Source organism: Crocodylus porosus, unplaced genomic scaffold (genome assembly GCF_001723895.1).
Source record: "Crocodylus porosus isolate Cpor-Errol unplaced genomic scaffold, CroPor_comp1, whole genome shotgun sequence".
In the NCBI taxonomy this organism is placed as follows: domain Eukaryota; kingdom Metazoa; phylum Chordata; order Crocodylia; family Crocodylidae; genus Crocodylus; species Crocodylus porosus.
In genome coordinates, this window is record NW_017728925.1 from 4,230,164 (window position 1) to 4,248,633 (window position 18,470).

General features: G+C 45.5%; 1 protein-coding gene across 11 annotated transcripts in view; it reads left to right on the top strand.

The window, feature by feature from the left end:
• The window catches only part of EHMT1 (euchromatic histone lysine methyltransferase 1), a 154,321-nt gene extending 136,571 nt beyond the window's left edge, over window positions 1-17,750 (top strand). For all 11 annotated transcript variants that reach the window (XM_019540600.1, XM_019540598.1, XM_019540602.1 and 8 more), the window contains 3 exons: window positions 4,460-4,538; window positions 13,288-13,463; window positions 15,963-17,750. In XM_019540600.1, coding sequence (XP_019396145.1) covers window positions 4,460-4,538; window positions 13,288-13,463; window positions 15,963-16,146 — 439 coding nt within the window. In that variant the 3' untranslated portion in view covers window positions 16,147-17,750. The remainder of the gene's footprint in view (window positions 1-4,459; window positions 4,539-13,287; window positions 13,464-15,962) is intronic.
• Window positions 17,751-18,470: the final 720 nt, after the last annotated feature.

The following is an 18,470-nucleotide window of genomic DNA, read 5'->3' on the forward strand; positions in this document are numbered from 1 at the left end:
TTTCTTCACCTAAAAGGGGATGTATTTTTCTTAGTATTTTGTCACAGGTGTTCTGTGATATTGTTGGGCAGAGGCAGGGAGTTAATTTTAGGGTTAACTAAAATTACCAGTTTTGCTTCCTCTGCATTGCTGCCAAACCTCATTAAGAACCTCAAGAGCTTCGATGATGTTTTCATGGTTCAGGCCCAAAGCCAGGCTATGACTGGAGGGGTCTTTAAATCCATCTTCAGGCCAGGCTGTTGAATGGAGCTGATAACCATGAAAAGTTCTGTATGCCTAGATGGAGCTTGAAATCCCAGAACTAACCTAATGCCTGGAGAGGAGCTCTCTCTAGTAAGGAAAAAGGCACTGACTTGTCAAAAATCAACCTAAAGAAATCCCCAGATTAAAAATAAAAGAGTGAATTGACAGTTATGTGAAGAATATAATTTTAGACAGGTGAGTGCACAAAGACTGGGAAATTCTAAGTTGCAGTAGAAGAATAATAACAATGATCATGGTGGTATAATTCATGGAACTTCAGAGATGAGCACAGTGAGACACTTGATGCAACCTTATGTCTGCCCCTTTATCCTTGCTGACGTCTCACGACATCCTTTTTACAGCACATTCTTCATTACCAAACTGAGCCAAATATTAATGAACTCTGAGAAAATACATATCACCTTGAATGCACTGTGTGTCACCAGCGCAACCAGAGACCTTCCTTCAATTCTCCTTCCTTTGAGCAAGTTAGCTTCTTACCTTTAAATCTCCATTTGCAAATAGTAGCCTTTATTATTGGTACTTCTTGTCTCCCCCGCCTTACCTTACTCTCACCAAAGTGAAGAACCCCTGTGTAGGGCTTGTCTAAACAAGGAATGAACTGGAATAGCTTTTTGTGGCTTAAGCTACTTCACAGCAGTTCTTCAGGACTGGGTAGACACTTTCTGGTCTAGAACAAAGGTTTCTTTATTCTAGAACAGTTCCTCACTTTGAATTCCTGAATAAAATATACTTTCATACCAATGTAGCACCATATAATGACTGGTTCTAGAAAAGGTGCTGTGGACTGACTCATTCCCCCGAAGCTGTTCCAGTAATTTTCACAGTGTAGATGAAGCCTTTCTGCACATGAGGCTGCAGCAAGTTCCAACACTTGGCATTTACCATTTTCTTTTCATAGCTGAGATCAGTTCTTAACCACACTCTGCTAAGTACCTTCCTGTGTTTTGTCTTTTCCTCTCCGGAATTTATCATCAGCATTGCATTTCCCAGCTTTGGAACATGTATTTATTTTTATTTAAAATGATTAAAATATTTAAAAATTGCTTTGCGCAAAGAGCCCATGTCTCAAGGATCATTTGAAAGCAGAGTTTTTACCTCCAAATGGGAAAAGTGCCAGAGGATTCATGAAGCCCACTAGGGACAACTCCTGTTGCTGTTGATTTGTAAGTGGAATGTGCTTGGACACTATAGTGATGATTGTCAGTATAAAGTCCTGAGATGTAGATAGATGTGTTGCCAACAGAAAGCTGTAGAGGACAGGGAGACATTGCCCCTCCCTAGCAGTGCATAATATAGGGGCCTGATTCTGCCATTCTTCCACAAAGTACCACTTAATTCATGTGAGTTTTCCCATTGATTTCTGACCTTGGGAAATCAGTGGGGCTGCCTGCAAGAATAAGCCTGCGTGAAAATGGAGAAGAGTGGCAGGACTAGGCTCTAGAGGAATATATGCTGTAACCCACAACTTGTGTAAATAAGGGCGGGGGGTGGGGAGGTTGGTCTGTGAATTGCATATTAAATGTCCATCACTAAGCTGAGTGCTTTTCCGTCCAGTATTATTTAGCTATTTTTTAACTGCCTTTTGGTTTTGGCTACTGTGAGACTGATGTAATTTCTCACCATCTCTGGCCATAATCCTCTTTTGGTCACTAATGATTTTGTGATTTCCAGTAATGCTGCAGTCTTACAGGAGTGGTTAATAAACAACGAGATGATACAGTGTGGACAAGACCATAGAATTCCACACAGAGACAGTGCCCTAGTTTTGATATAGCAGCTTGGTGCCAGACTCTGGAGTCAGGAATTGCATCTGAATGTCCCCTCTGTTACGGAGCATTTGGTGGCTTTCAGGGTTAATGCTTCAGCCTTTCATCCCCTGAGCCTGAGGTCAAATGGTAGCTTGGGTCACAAGGGGAAATGCATGTAGTTTGTTAATGTTTGTAAAGTGCTTGGAGGCAAAAAATACTGTTGTAACTGCTGCTTATATTACTGTGGAGGACTTTTTCCCCTTAGGGGACATTTATTTGTACTGCAAACCCATTGCATATTTTTTAAATCATGGTAGCAGCTAAAAGTCCTGCTCATGGATCACTGTGACGTTATCTCCTTGTTCCCTTGTACCCAACTGTCCATCTCCAGCTGTTGTCCCTTGCGTTATACTTAGACTGCAAACTCTTTGGGGCAAAGACCATCTTTTTTTGCAAGGTGTCTGAAGAAGTAACCGATAGAGATGAGAAATCAGGCTCGGGGCACAAGAAAACAGACAGTAGCACCAGGGGATTCTGGGTCATGATTAAGGCACCTAGATACCACTACACTACAAATTAATAATAACTGCACAAGCATGGAAGGGAAATTGACTATATTGGAAATCGGCCGGAAGCAGCTAATTATTTGGCCGATAAATGCCTGTGCGTGCATGTAGCTCCAGGGCAACATGCAGGCAGTGAGGAGCACAGCCTGGGAGCATGGAGAGCTATCTCCAGCTGGTAAGTCTGGTGTGGTGGAAGGGGAGGGAAGAGGTATCGGGGGGGGCAGATCAATGCCCTCTGCTTTGAGGGAGGGAGTGGAGCTGGGGTAGGCAGCTTGTCTGGGGTCGGTGGGGGGAAGCAGCTCCTGCCACTGTGCACCACTCATCCAGAAGCTGCTCATCTGGTGGCTCTCGCTGCTCATCAAGGAGGGCAATGGGGGGGTATATGCCCCCAGATATGCGTGGGCCAGGCTGCAGCTGTGGGATGGGGCAGCTGTGCCTACCTCTGCTCAGGGCAGGTGGCAGCAGTGCTGGGAAGGGGCTATGGGGGGGGCTACAGCAAAATTTGAAGTGGCTGCTGGCCCCTCCCCCCCAGTAGTTCCCCTCCCAGTGCCGCCACCACCTACCCCAAGTGCAGCATGGCCCCCAGCCCACAGCTGCAGCCCAGCCTGCCCCTGCCTGTGCCTTCCTGGACGAGTGGCGGTCACAGATGAGCCATGGCTCCATCCCACACCTGCCCCACCACAGCTGGGCAGCGCCTACCCCAGCCCGACTTCCTCCCTCACTGGGGAGTTGATCTGCCCCCCACAAGCTCTTCCCCCCCCCACACACACAGCAGACTTACCAGCTGGATGCAGCTGTATCAGAAATTGGAGTGGGGGGGGTAGGGAAAGAGGCTATGCAAAATACTGAGGATGCAAACACACAGCATGGTTACTATAGAGTAACTTGCTCTGGTTTTTACAGGGTGGTAAATTTACTCTGTATTAAGGAGTGGACACATGGCTAACTTTCTGAAAATGACTACCTGCAGTAGGCGCTATTGCAATGCATGACCACTAGATGGTGAGAAAACCAATTTAAATTGTGCAAGCAGCCCCCCCCCTCCCCCCCGATGAATTTGTCTAGGAGAGCAGACACCATTGTTACATCAGTGTAACTTACACTGGTATACAGTTACTCCTCTCCTCCTCAGGGGTGACTTCACCTTGGAGTCAAGTGATTTATGCCAGCATAAGGCTGAATGTCTGTATCCTTCCTGATTTCTGTTGCACCATTTTTATACCAGTGCCATTCCATGGACTGACTTTATTGGAACCAGATTGGTTTCTTCTGGTGTGAACAGGAGGATGGTGAGGCTAAGTGTCTTAAATGCACATCCAACATCAAAGTTGTATTAAGACAAGAACTTTACTTAACTTGCAGGTCTAATTTGTAAAATGCACCCTGACTTTATGCGTATTCCAAAGCAAATGGTTTTGTATTGGGTTGTAAGGTTCCCTTAAAAACATATGCAACCCAGCCATTGCAATAGGTACATGAAGACTAGAAAACAAAGGTGACAGTAAAGACAAACGAAATAGATTAGCCTGTTATTACTTGCTGGCTCAGAGAATTGCAAACGGAAATGGAGTTTGTTGGAGACGGTAAATTGTTTTTAAATTAAATTTATTATTAATATTCAAAAGCTTTTTCAGTAACATGAGTAAGGAATTTTTGGAGGGAGGGGGGTTTGATATTTTTAATGGAGCCAGTCTCAGCTGCTGTGAATCGTCGTAGTTCTATTGGATGTACCTGTGCTGATCTCCACTAGCCCTATGGCTTTTAATCTGGAAGTGTCCCTTCACTCTCTCACTTCTTGTGTATAAGAGGTAAGGTGTTAAAATACAAGCTGGCAGCAGCGCAAGCATCTGATTGCTGCATTTCCTTTTTATCCTGCAGGTATGTTGGAGAGCTGATTTCCGATTCAGAGGCAGACGTACGTGAAGAGGACTCCTACCTCTTTGACCTTGACAATAAGGTAGCGTTTTGAAGGGACTCCCTGACAAAGCAAGAGCTGGAGCTTGCTGCTGAAAGGAGTGAAAAGAAAATTTGTCCCCATTTTGATGGGCAGAGCAATCTCCAAGCCTGTGAAATGGGAGGCACTTCTCACCTCATAGTAATGGAGAGCTATTCACAACTAGAGTGTGGGCTATATGGCTCAGGGGATTGGTAATGGAGCACAAAAACTGACTGTACTAGGTCACTAGTTTGAATGCAGGTTGATAGCCATTGCAAGTTATTCCACTCTGAAGCTGTTTGGCCTGTATGAATTAAATTGTCGGTGTATTTCCAATTTCTGGTGTCAGTATAGCAAATCCACCCCTGCAGCCTGCATTGAGCAACACCCATGTTGTCAGTCTTATTAAAGAGCTCACCAGTACAGTAAATGAGCAGGAAGACTGAAAATACCAGCTTACCTGTAAATTACTTTTCAGGCACCTTGGCAGAGCAGTGTGGAACAGCTTGTATGGCTGCTGGATATCGAACACCTGTGCTGTGGGGGCCTGGTGTCCCTAGAGCAGTGCCATTAAAGGCTTTAGGTTACGTTGACTATCACTGACGAGTGTGCAGAAAACTGATGGGGACTTCAAGTGAATGAGGGGATTCTTCTTAGGGAGCTGTATGTCAGCTGACAATCACTGCTTCACTGCTCTAAGGGGTAGGCCTCTCCAACCATTTCAGGAGGGTTCACTGAGGAGCCTGGTAGTCTCTGCTCTGAACACAGAAAGATAGAGGGACTACCCGGTCATCAACTTCAATTTAATGCCAAGGATCATATGCACTCATATGCAGATCAGCTAGCAAGAAGAATCCTGCATTCCTCAAGGGCCAAGCAAGTTGTTCTTTCTCTTCTGTGTCTGGGCAACATCTGCCTACCTGTGCTAGCAATTGGAATAGGGCAGTGTGCAACTGCACTAATGTAGCACAATACTGTTGTGGAAAACAGAGTAAAACCGTGCCTGAAGCAGCATGGTTAGTGTGGGGACTCTGTACAATGGGTATTTACACTGGTGCTGCTTGATTCAGGTTTCTAGCGTAAACACATCTTGAAAGATTTTCACGTAAAGTTGGAGGCATCCCAAATGCCTGGCAGATCTCTGTAAGTACAGACACGAAGGTAAGAAGTTCTCTGAGACGGGACCAGGCAAGGCCCCACAGTGCCTTATGGCGAGCGGAGGTTCTTTTCCTAGAAAGCAGGTCTTTCCAAATGCACAAAGGATGGACCTAACATCCCCTTCTCATGAGGCACTGGCTCTGATGTGCCCAGATTCTGGAAAATACAGAACATCTTTACCAGCCTCACATTTTTGTCCCCGGGGAACCACAGAAGCAATTCCAGATGGAAGCAGCAGTGCTCACAACAGTGATGTTCCTTCTCAGACGCTCCTCGTGTTCCATTTCCTGCTTCACAGCGAGTGTCCTTTGGCAGGAGAAAGCCACTTAGGGTTTCAGTTGGAGTCCATGTGTTGTACAAAGAGGGGGCAGTAGTGGCAGAGGATTACAAGGCACTTAATTCTACCAGGGGCTGAGCATCCTGCAAATAATTCTAGCCTCTTCCAGACCGTGGAGTAAGAGAACATATAATGGGAACTGTTTATGTCCAGCTCTCCTGCGTACCCAGCTCTAGAGTGACTGCTGGCCCTTCTCCCACCCCCAGCTTTTTGGGCAGATGGAGGATGAGTGGAATTGGCCATGGAAACTGGATGAAAGTCACCTGTGGATGTGTTAATTATTACTGGGCTAAACAAAAATGTAATCTAGAAGTTTCTGGTGGAGTAGCTGAGATGTCCTCTTGGTTGTATGTTGCTGATGCAAGGTAAACACCATCAGAAAAAATGTCAGGCAGAAAAAAAGGAGCAAGCTGGGCTTTCGCATTGTAGAGCAGCATTTCCTCTTTGCATAGCTCTGTTTGAGGAACTAACCAATCCAAAGGCAAACAGTGCAGTCTGAGACTGCAGGCCTGTTGTAAATCGGCAATAGCAGACAGAGTAACTGTAATCCCAAGGATTGTGATGGAGATAACCAGCTGGTGTAAATCCCTGCAGTGTGCTCTATGGGGAGAAACTACAATTGTAACAGAAATGCCTGGGAAAGGAGAACCCTGAAGATGGTCTGGTAATAAGCTTGGTTAATCACCTGGGCTGCAGCTGATTTGCTAACAAAGGGCAGAGGAGCTGTAGGCATAAAGGGGAAGTGAATGTGCACAAGTGTGTCCCAGCCTCTGCCATCTGAGGCTGCTTTGAAACAGCCCGCTAATGGAGCGAGGCAAGTGACTGCTGTTTTTGCAGCCCTTAATGAAGAGGGTAATAAACCTTTTGGAAGCAAGTGGCAACATCCTCTTGCTTTTCCTGAAGATGGAGGCACAATGTGAGCCTACACCTAAAGATGGAACTCTGTCTGGATATCAGGTATGATGATAGGCATGATTGGAAGAGAAGTTAAGTTGGAAACGGGTCTGAAGAGGAAGTCATAGGGCCAATTCCAGCTCTGGTATAAGTAACAGCACTTTCACTGGAATCTGGTAAATGGGAAAAAGCAGTGGGAAATGTATAGGCTTCATGCCTGATGCTATACTATTTGGAGTGTGAAGCAGGAGGGAGACTAGGCAGCAGCATTGCAGGTGTGTTTCACTTCCTTTTTCTGAGGATTTTGTCAATGAAGAGGGATTTAAGGTACAAACAAAGACAGTTACTAATATTTATCGTGGTTGTTGGAAAGAATATGTGAGGTGCATAATCTATCTGGGTTATTTGTGTCCCACATTACCATAGGCTCTGAAGGTCATAATCAGAAAATTAGGGTTGGAAAGGACCTCAGGAGGTCATCTAGTCCAATCTCCTGCTCAAAACAGGACCACCCCCAACTAGATCATCCCAGCCAAGACTTTGTCTAGCCAGGTCTTGAAAACCTCCAAGGATGGAGAGTCCAACCTCTAGGTAACTTGTTCCAGTATTTTACTACCCTCTCTGTGAAAAAAATCTTCCTAATATCTAACCTAAACTTCCATTCTTATAGTGGGGGCCCAAAACTGAACACAGTACTCCAGATGTGGCCTCACTAATGCTGAATAGAAGGAAATAATCACTTCCCGTGACCTGCTGGCAACACATCTACCAATGTAGCCCAGTATGCTTTTAGCCTTCTTGGCAACAAGGGCACACTATTTTGTCCATGGTAACTCCCAAGTACAGAGCTGCTCTGACTGCTTACTTAGTGCTGGCTGTGACTGTGGACTACAAATCCCAGAGGCACCTGGAAATGGAAGTGATAAGTAACCTTGCAGGGTCCTGCTGCTATAATTGTGGACTGCAAATCCCAGAGACATCAGGAGCAGACAGCCCAGCCCAGCCCAAGACTGCCAAGTGTGGTGGGATGCTGGTGGACTCTGATTTAACTTGAACTAGGAAGGAGTCTGGGACAGGAGTTTCATAAACTGGTTTGACCTAAATCGGTTAAGTCTGATAGTAGATTCAACCGGGTTTATCTTAAACCAGTTTCAGCCATTTTGAAACTGGTTTATGCGCACTGAACTTCTGTTCTGTTACAGGTTTAAACCAGTTTCTGATGCCTTAAACCAGTTTGTGTAACTTCTGTCCTTTGCCCATGTGTTCATTCTAGCACCACCTGGATAGAGGAAATGAGGTTGATGTCATATACTTGGACTTCAGAAAGGCCTTCAGCCTAGTCTCCTACAACGTCCTCACGGTAAAATTGGGAAAATGCAGCCTCGACTACTTTATGGTAGTGGTTAGGTAACTGGCTCCAAGGGAGGACCCAGAAAGTATTAATAGATGGAACTGAGTCAACATCTGAGGGACAGAATCCAGCTAGATCTGGACAGGTTACAGAGATGGGCGGATGAGAATAGGATGGAATTCAACGCAGACAAATGCAAGGAGCTGCATCTAGGGAGAAGGAACCAGCAACACACCCATAGGCCGGGGAACACCCGTCTAGTCAACATGGTGGCAGAAAGGAATCGTGGAGTTATTGTTGACTCCAGGGTGAACATGAGCCACCAATGCAAGGAAACGATCAGTAAGGCTAACTGCACCTTATCGTGCATCTACAGGTGCATCACAGGCAGGTCCGGGGAGGTGATCCTTCCCCTCTGTGCAGCGGTGGTCAGGCCACAGTTGGAGTACTGCATCCAGTTCTGGGTGCCGCACTTCAAGAGGGATGTGGCTAACCTTGAGAGGGTCCAGAGGAGGGCCACCCGCATGGTTGGGGCAGCGGACCAGGCCCTACAAAGAGAGGCTAAAGGGCCTAAACCTATTCAGCTTCCACAAGAGAAGGCTGAGAGGGGATCTAGTGGCCATTTACAAACTCACAGGGGGGAGCAGCGGAAATTGGGGGAGGCTCTGCCCTTGGGCACCACTGGGGGTTACTAGGAATAACAGCCACATATTGTTAGAGAGAAGGTTCAGGCTGGACATCAGGAGACATTACTGTACAGTTAGGACTGCCAGGCTCTGGAATGGGCGCCCAAGGGAGGTGGTGCTCTCTTTTATCTTGGGGGGCCTTCAAGAGGAGGCTGGAGAGAGATTTGGCTGGGGTGTTATGTCCCCAGCACTCATTCCTACCCAGGGCAGGGGGTCGGACCTGATGATCCGTTTAGGTCCCTGTTGACCTTAAGCACTATGAAACATGGCTGAAGGTGACCAGTGGCGTCCCTCCGGGTTTAGTATTTGAATGGGTGCTTTTCAACATGTACATCCAGGGTTTGGATTCGGGTATTCAAAGCATAAGGGCAAAGTTCATGAATGACACCAAATTATGGCGGAGTATGGTCATGCTTGAGGACAGGCTAGCATTACAGGTCAACCTGGACAGGACAGGCTTGTGATGTGGGTGGACCTCAGCCTGATGTCGTTTGATACAGAGAAATGTAAAGTGCTTCATCTGAGGAGAAATAATCTGTGATACACAGGCTCAGTAGTGCTACGCTTCCCAGCACTACAGCTGAAAGAGATAGACCACAGAATGAACATGAGCCACCAGTGCGATGCCATAGCTGGCAGAATGAATCAAACACTGGCATGCATCTACCGATGCATCTTGAGCAAGAGTAAGGATGTCATCCTCCCACTGTACACACCTTGGTGAGACTGCACCTGGAGTAGTGCATCCGGTTCTGGGTGCCACGCTTCAGGAAGGATGTGGAGAAGCTTGAGAGAGCCCAAAGGAGGGACACATGCATGATTAGAGGCCCTAGAGACAAGGCTATACAAGAAGAGGCTGAAAGACTTGGGACTCTTCAGCCCAGAGAAGAGAAGACTCAGAGGGGACTTGGTGGCAGGGGCATACATTAAGGCCTGAGGGAGCATCTGTTCACCAAGGCACCCAAGGGGAAGACGAGAAACAATGGGTACAAACCAATTGAGGATCGGTTCAGACTGGACATAAGGAAAAACTTCTTTACACGTCGAGTGCCAAGGGTCTAGAACAGACTCCCCTAGAGGACGTAGAGTCACCCACCCTGTCAATCTTCAAAAAGCATTTTGGTGCCCATCTTGCTGGAGTCATCTGACCCCAGCAGTCTTTCCTGCCCAAATGCGTTGAGGCTTGACCCAATGATCTTGTAAGGTCCCTTCCAGCCCCTAACATCTATGAATCTATTATTGTGTTTTTCCGTACAATAGCCCTAGCAGGTATGGGAGAGATGTCAGTCTCTGTGGGTCCTGTCTGGGAAACAGGAAAGCTTTGAGGGAAACAGGAAAGCTTTGAGCTGCCTGCAGCCACATGGGAAGTCTGTTATGGAGGAGGGGCTTTGGACTTGGTGCACCTACCCAAAGACCATTCTGGTTCTTAGTTCAGGCATCATTTGGGAGCCTTTTTGCAGAATCCCTGAGTTGAGCATTATTAAACGTTTTGGTTGGCGTACACTGTCCACATTGCCAACAGGGAGATAGGGCTCTGCATGCAGGAGCAGTACCTTTGTAAGTGTCTTCAGCGTGAAACCGTGGGATTTCACTGCATCATCCGTGGAGTAACAGACCCCAAATTGTAGTCATCAGTCTTAGAAGGGAAACCTGTCATGCAAAACCAGACAAAGGAGGACAGGAGGCAGTCAGGTGAAGGCAGGGAATGGAAAGCGAGCTTCTCTTGGCTACAGAGTGCTTTGAGGACTGAGAGGGTGGGAAGCCAAACCCAGCCAGGAGACAGCCTCACAGAACCCTGTTAGTGTCACTGGGGGCCAGCTGAGATTGTCTGCACTGTAGCGCAATGGAGTGAAAGGGATGTTATTTTAGGCATCTTGATTGTCTTGATTTGTCACTCCAGACCATGTGGGCTGTGAATCACTTAGTGCACTGGGTCCTGGATGCCTATCCTGTTTGCTGTTTGACAGAGGGCAAACATTTGTTTAACAGTCAAAATTCACTGCCACTTCTGCCCTCAGAGAAGATGTAGTACAGATCTTTCTGGGCTTTCTCTTTCAAAGAGACAGTCTCCTCGTGGCTGTAGTAGTGAAATGTGGAGAAACAGAGAAAGAGAAGGTTAGCAGTGTTCTCTCCATAATCAAAGCAGGCAGCTTTAATAAAAAATTAAAACTTCCCCGCAGCCTTTCATGTGGAAAAAAAATCAAAGCACTTCACAAGCACTAGGAATGAATTGCTTTTACAGTATCCATCTGACATGTATGGTATTGCTTGTTATGTGTACAGGAAACTGCGACAAACTGAGACAAAGAGGGCTTTCCAAAACACATCAGCTAATTAGGTATAGCACCACAGCCAGCTAACCTGCTTTTAAATATAGTCCTTGTCCACAGCATTTTGCATGGTGTTAGCTTATATCTAGCAACACAGTGCTTGTGAAGTGCTTTCCCAATGTGATCATTGTGGTCCTGAAATGTTAAGAGACCTGCCACAGATTGCCTAGCTAATCTGTCTGTGGCAGAGAGGAGATTACGATCCTTACTTTGCAACTTCCAGTGATGTTCCTCACACAAATCCATCCTTCGCTCCATTACTGAATAACTAAGTTTTGGTTAAGTTCTTGGTGTTACTGGAAATCACTTGCCACTTCCCAGATACGCACCCAGGTCTGATAAGTTATCTCCAAATTTAATTCTGCTGCAGTCCATTGGAACCACTTGCCCATGCTCCTAACTTCCTGATGTGATCTCTTTACCAGATCAACAAGTCATCAGCATGGCCGGGATGCTAGCGGGCTTGGTGCACCCAAGAGTCACCAGGAATTTACCCTGTTGCTGTTTTATTGCAGCAAAGCCAGGAAAAGAGCTGTGTGAGAGGACTAGTAGAGCCTTTCCACCTTACTAACCAACTTGCAGGAGAAACTAATAATAAATCACAATTCTGGTCTTCATAGTCCTTCTAATGTAAACAGCTAAGGACTTAATGTAGGGGACAGTAACATAGGGATGTTCCCTGAAGCCCTCTGCCCACATTCTCATTGTTCTGTTCTCTCACTCGTGAGCAGTAAACTGCTAGCCTGGAATTTCAGTTTTATATCCAGCGGGCTCCTCCACATGGGCTGAGCCACAGCACCCTCACTCATTCTTCCTTCCCTAGTACTCAAGACTGAAAAGACTTGATTCTTGGTGTCATGGTTTAGAAACTGCTGCCCTAAAGGATTTGTTGTCCTTAAAATTCCTGTAAAGAATAACTATTTAGGATGCTGATTTAGCAATGTCTGGCCAGTCGGTACCACAGAGTGCAGAGACTTCCTCAGTGTGAGATGCTTTTCAGCTTGTACGGTGGGGCTGCCAGATATTTTGGATGACATTTGTTAACGCCATGGAATCCAAAAAGACATGGAGAGCTATGAGTGGGGATGAGTGTGATCTGGACTTGCTACCATGAAAACTATAGAGGTTGTAGCAGATAGCTCTGTATATCTCCAGCCAGATACCACTCTGCTCCATGTCTGTTATCTTTAGAAGGCTTCTTCCTGGGCTCTCGTGTAGTAGATACAAGGTGGTAGATTTCTGGCAGCACTTATCCATTAAAGATTGTGAGGTGCTTGCCCAGAAGGAAATGTGAACTCGCTAATGGATCCTTTTTCTTTTGGCCTCTATGTGACTGAAATTCTCTTCTGTAATTAAAGTCTGTTGCTTGCACAGTCATTCGCTATTGGAATAAAAAGCCCTGAAGGTGTGTGTGGGGGGGTGTTTTTTATTCTTAAGGAAAGCAAAATATTACCAGAACTGCTGTTCAGGCAACAGAGAATTTCTGAGGGTTTCTCTCTCTCCATCCCACTCTCTCACTTGAATCTGTAGGAAATAATATATCTTTTGTAGGCTCCAGTTTTACACTTTTCAGCTGTCATGTTCAATTAGGAGGACAGGAAGAATATGGTTTCATCCATCCAGTGGCCTTTACCCATAAGATGTTTGTGCTCGTGGAACCGAAGTCCCACCATACCAGCTTGGTGTCTTAGTAGAATAGGTCTGTGGGGAGCAAGTCTGCCAGTCCAGCTCTGCATATCACTGGTCTGGTCCGGAGCATTCAGAGCAGTCTCTGGGCACGTCAACAGAGCTGTGTGAAGAGAAGACCTTTTTGAATTGTTAATATAAGGAAAAGGGTTGCACGTGCTGGCCTTTTAAGCCTTCCAGTAGATACCATGCCCTGATCTGCCTTCCTCTTGAAATTCTCCAGTGTGCTAACTGTGAAGTGACCTGTATTTCAATTGCTTTAAACAAGCAACAATAAAAACATTAAAACAACTACATCTAATGAAATATTCAATGTTCCTCCCTCTAGGATGGAGAAGTGTACTGCATAGATGCTCGTTTCTATGGCAACATCAGCCGCTTCATAAACCATCTCTGTGAGCCAAACCTCATTCCTGTGCGAGTGTTCATGTCGCATCAGGATCTTCGCTTTCCCAGGATTGCCTTCTTCAGCACCAGGCATATAGAAGCTGGAGAAGAAATTGGGTATGTGCTGTCCAAGGGGGAAATTGTCCCCAGACACACAGTAGCTTCCTTTGCTGCTACCATTTTTAGCGGGGCTTAGGGGCATTCTGAAGTTTGAAACTGAATAGCAAGAAGCAACCTCTAAAATGAGCCAACAGCTCTGAAGCAACACGTTGCTTGCCTTTTGAAGGGGAGTAGAGAGGGAAAGACGGCTTGAAGGGCCAGATTCAGAGGTGATTTCAACAGTGGCTCAGTGGTCCAGCTGGGATAAATTGGCCAGAAAATGGTCGTGACAAAATAACTGCAACATATGTGCAACTTGCACCAAAACAGTATTGAGGAGGAACCATGTTGAGCCCTCAGCAGAACATGCAGATTCCTCTTAAAGTCAGTGAGCTGGTTTTGCTCCCACTTGCTGTGGTGAAGTGTCTGTGGGACTTTCCTGACTTCCATGGGGTTACCTCTGCTTGGCACCCACAAAAATCACAATGAAATTGGCCTTGGCTGAGGTTGCTCCTGAATACTCCTATGGACCCAGAAGTGTTTGGAGAGCTGCTACTTCACTCTGAGCCTTCTTGTTGATTTACTTCTCTTGCTTCCGCCCCTTTCATTCTCTCTACAAGTAGATTAAATGTGCTCTACACACCTAGAGAACAGCAGGTCCAAGCAGGTGGTGATGCTTTGTCATTCATGTATTTCGTGAATGGTGCATACCACCATTTGCATCTCTCCTGAATGTATTAGTAGAAGATGAACCCATTCACTCCAAGTTATTCCTTCAGCCTGTGTTGAAAGGCTACAGAAATCCAGATGATATCCACAAAATAGATGCTATTTTATCTCTGTGGTGGAAGGTACCCTACCTTGCCTGGGAACCAGGACCTAGGCTGCTGCACAAGGATTTCCCTTGGGGCAGTGACAGCCTACAGACACATACCAGACTCCAGGGGCCTGTGTTAACCCCCTTCCCCACCAGCTATCAATGCCAGCAGCTCATTCGCTTTTATTTGTGTTGAGTTTGGTTTCCAGAGTTTTTTTGAGAGCTGTTCCTCCTGATGCCTTGCGTTTCTCATCTACAGGAAGATAAATGTGTTGTGATTAACTAAAGAAAACTAGAGCCTGCCTCTGAGGCTTTATCCTTCAGGAGACTGACAGCCAAGACTGTAGATGTTTGTCCCTAGAGGGAAACAATACAAAACAAGTTCTAGCCATAACTTGGAGTATGTAGGGTTGGGTGCCTTTGGGAAACTAGCTGACTCTGGGACTCAGTGACAGAGTAAGGGAACATTGCACCAAGAAGCGTCTCATTCAGCTCCCTCCCAAGTTAACAGAGACTGAAATCCATTTTCACCTGACATCTGTTTGATGAGCTTTTTCTGCCGAATTGGTGAGCCTCAGTTCAGTGCATAGTGATCCAGTACCAACTCACATTACAAATGCTTGTTGCAACTTAGGCAGCATTCCTGTCCTGCTGTTCCTTTTGGCTCTGATGGCTTCTACATCTTGCAGTGATGCAAGAGAGGGAGAGGGACTGGCATTTCCTGAGCTTCCCTCATCTCTTTGGCAGCATCTTCGTAACAGTGGAAGAGAAGCAGTGAAAACACAATGTAAGAAGCACTAACCCAAGAGTGTAAGCAGAGGAGGGTTCCATGGGGCAGGAGGAGGAGGAGGAGGAGGACCTTGCAAAAGCAGAAAGAGATGCCATCAGTCCTGCTTAGTGAGCTCAGCGATGCAGAGTGTGTCAGGGTTGGTTCCTTTAAAGGGTCCTACAGCTGCTCTAGAGCAGTGGTCTCCAAAGTGGGGCGCGCAAGACGATCCATTGGGGTGCAGGAAGAAAATATTAGAACTTCTATTTAGATGTATATTTATATAAATATACATATATTGGGGGTGTGTGCCCAAAAATTTTTTTACTGATAGGGGTGTGCGAATATAATTATACATATATTGGGGGGTGCATGCTCAAAAATTTTTTACTGATAGGGGTGCGCGATCAAAACGGTTTGGAGACCACTGCTCTAGAGCATTGGTAGCCCTGGAAGAAGGACAGGAAATGACAACCGAGTTCACCAGGCTTACCTGAGACTAAAACCTAGAGGCCTGGCAGCTTAAATTGGGTGCACATGTCACACCCTTGCTGTTTATTCCATGATTAACACATTATTCACAACATAAATGTAACATACAGAGGGGGCCTTCGGAAAGGGTTGGCTCAGCAGACGTATATTCCATTGGGCAGGAAGCCAATGAGAAAGGAGGAAACAGTCCTCCCCTCTAGGTTTATTTGTTAGCATATTTTATCCTTCAGTTTTCTCTTCCTAGGACAGAGTACAAGCCCCAGATGCTGCTTGCTGCTGATTCTTTTAAGCTGACCCAACCAGATCAGGCTGATGCATCATTCCTATTCCTTTAGTTCCACCTGTGTATCTGTGCTCCCCTACCAGATTTGTATGAATGCCCCCTCCATGCAGAGCTCCAGTGACCAAACATTCCTCTTTTCTCTTTCTCTCTCTCCTTCAGCTTTGACTACGGAGACCGGTTCTGGGACATCAAAGGCAAATACTTCAGCTGCCAGTGCGGTTCACCCAAGTGCAAACACTCGAGCGCAGCGCTGGCCCAGCGACAAGCTAGCACATCCTCCCAGGACGCACAGGAAAACGGGCTCCCTGACACCAGCTCTACCACAGCAGCCGGCCCCTTTTGAGGCTCCGCTCCCCAGAGACTGACTTGTTTTAACCCTATAGATTCACATACTGTTTGAATTCCCATTTAAAGAGAGAACTCCTTCAAGGAAAGCTAAGGGTTTGTGACACTTAGGGCTGTACCGCCGACTGTTACTTGAGGAATAAGTGAAAGCAAATCCTGACTCAATGTTGTTGTTTCCCCCTCCTCAGCCCTGGAAACCCCTGCTGGTTTCACAGTGTGTCCGGAGGGGTGGCTGATGCATTTTTCCATGCAAGCTGTCCTAAGCCTCCGTCTTTTAATGTCCTAAGTGTTGTCAGAGCCAAGGGAGTGTGTCCCTTCCTCCTCTGAATATTATTAATTGAATAGAACGTTCATGCCAAGTCATCTCCAAGTCACTTGTAACAAACTTTGAATACTTGACGAAACTTTCTTATCAAAAGAGGGGGAGCGGAAAAAAAGATTCTTGTGTGTTGGTTTACTTGGCACAGCCCTGGGGCAGGTCCTGCCAGTCATTTAAACCATGCATTTCTCCTGCCCCCTGTCAGACATTGCAGCATGGTCTTTCCAGGTCCCATTGCTGGGAGATGGAGGGTGGTCACTTCTAACAGATGCCTGTTGGTTACCAAATCCACCCATTTATTATTCTCTCTTATTTCCCCTAAAAAGGAAGGGGAAGCCCCTTTCCTTGATACCCTTCCAGTTCCTGTCTCTCTTCTAAGTCTGCCAGAGATTCTCTCCCCACTGCGTCCAGCTCCCCACCCAGCTTTCTCTGTTAAACCAGCCCTCACCCCTGCCTGTGGTTGGGCTTCTTACTGTTTCAGTGTTCGTTTCACCAATGGAAGGATTTCTCTCTCTATCCCATTAGTGATTTCAGAGAGGGAAGGTTGAAGGGGATTGTACAAGACACTAACTTCTTTTAAAAGAAGCAGTTTGCTTTTTTAAAATAAAAAATTAAATGATCTATATTCTAGAGAACCTCTGACTGGCATTTCTCAGGAGGATGCTACAGGCTGGGGCAGACATCAGACAGGACATGTCACAGCGAGAAGATACAGACGCCACCAGCTCATCTGTACCCATCACTTTTCTCAATGCTGGGCACCTTCGATTAATTTTTAAAGCCACACGCTACGAGGTTTAAATAAACTGATTTATTTTTTACCATTATTAAAACATTGGGGACTAGCATTAAAAAACAAACAAACAAACAAAAACATCAAAACAAAAACGGTGCTGATTCTGGTGTGATTTTTACTCACCACGTGAATATAAACTATCAATTGTATAAAAAGAACAAAGTGATTTTAGTATAAAAATGCAGGAAAAAACACAAAACCTTTTTTAAATTGTTAGTATTGTAGTGTGAATAAATTTGTCATCACCTTTTGTGTGATGGCTGGGCAGGTCATTATCTTAATTTTTTGACATATATCTTTAAATACTGTAATTAGTGCAGTAACAGTTTTTTTTGTGCATCTCTTCTAAAACATTCATAATGCCGTCATGTTTATTATTTTTTTTCTGTTAATGTTTTTGACAATTTTAAAGGAGCAGTCTTTTGGCTCTGGTCATTTTCTTGTTCTGTTTTCAATGAAATCAATAAAAAAAGTGCTTTAAAAGTGAGTTTGGTCCTTTTATTTGTGAGGCAGCATTGCCAGCTCTCTGAATGTCATCACGAATCTCATGATATTTGGGGGGCAGCGGTGTGCGTGTGTGTGTGTTTTGGTTTGGGGCTTCATTTACTTATTTGAAGTAACCTCTAGCTCCAGGAGTCATATGAGAATCTCAGCTAGTTTTTGTCAAGGTGATGTTCTGGCCCTTGTATGAATGTGAATAAAATGTGAATTCTGATTGCTCCAAAACTAGAAAACAAAAGAACATCAAATGCATGGCTGTTAGTTTTTCATAGACTGTAATTTCATATTCACATACTGTAATTTTAAACTAACCTTATGATATTTTGGGGGCCTGACATGATTTTTGTTGATACTTGAGGTTGGCAGTACTGTTCCAGGGTGATTTGCCCCCACCAGTCTTGGCAGAATGAATCAGCAACATTTTGTTGAAAACAATACCGGTCATTTGTTTAGATAGTTGTGCCCACAAAGAGCCCCCAGACTTCAGTCTACCTACTAGATCATGGTGCAGAACTGTGGCTGTATCAGGAAAGTTACCATCCCTGGGATTAAAGCTATTTATTTGCTCTTTGATGAAATAAATAATGGCTTGGGAGGAAGTGTCTATAAGAATTTTGCAGTACTGTCCTGAGAGCGCCTTGAGGGTATATCTACACCACTTCTCTGATATGTTCTGCTCTCAAGCACACTTCATCCAACCTGCCCA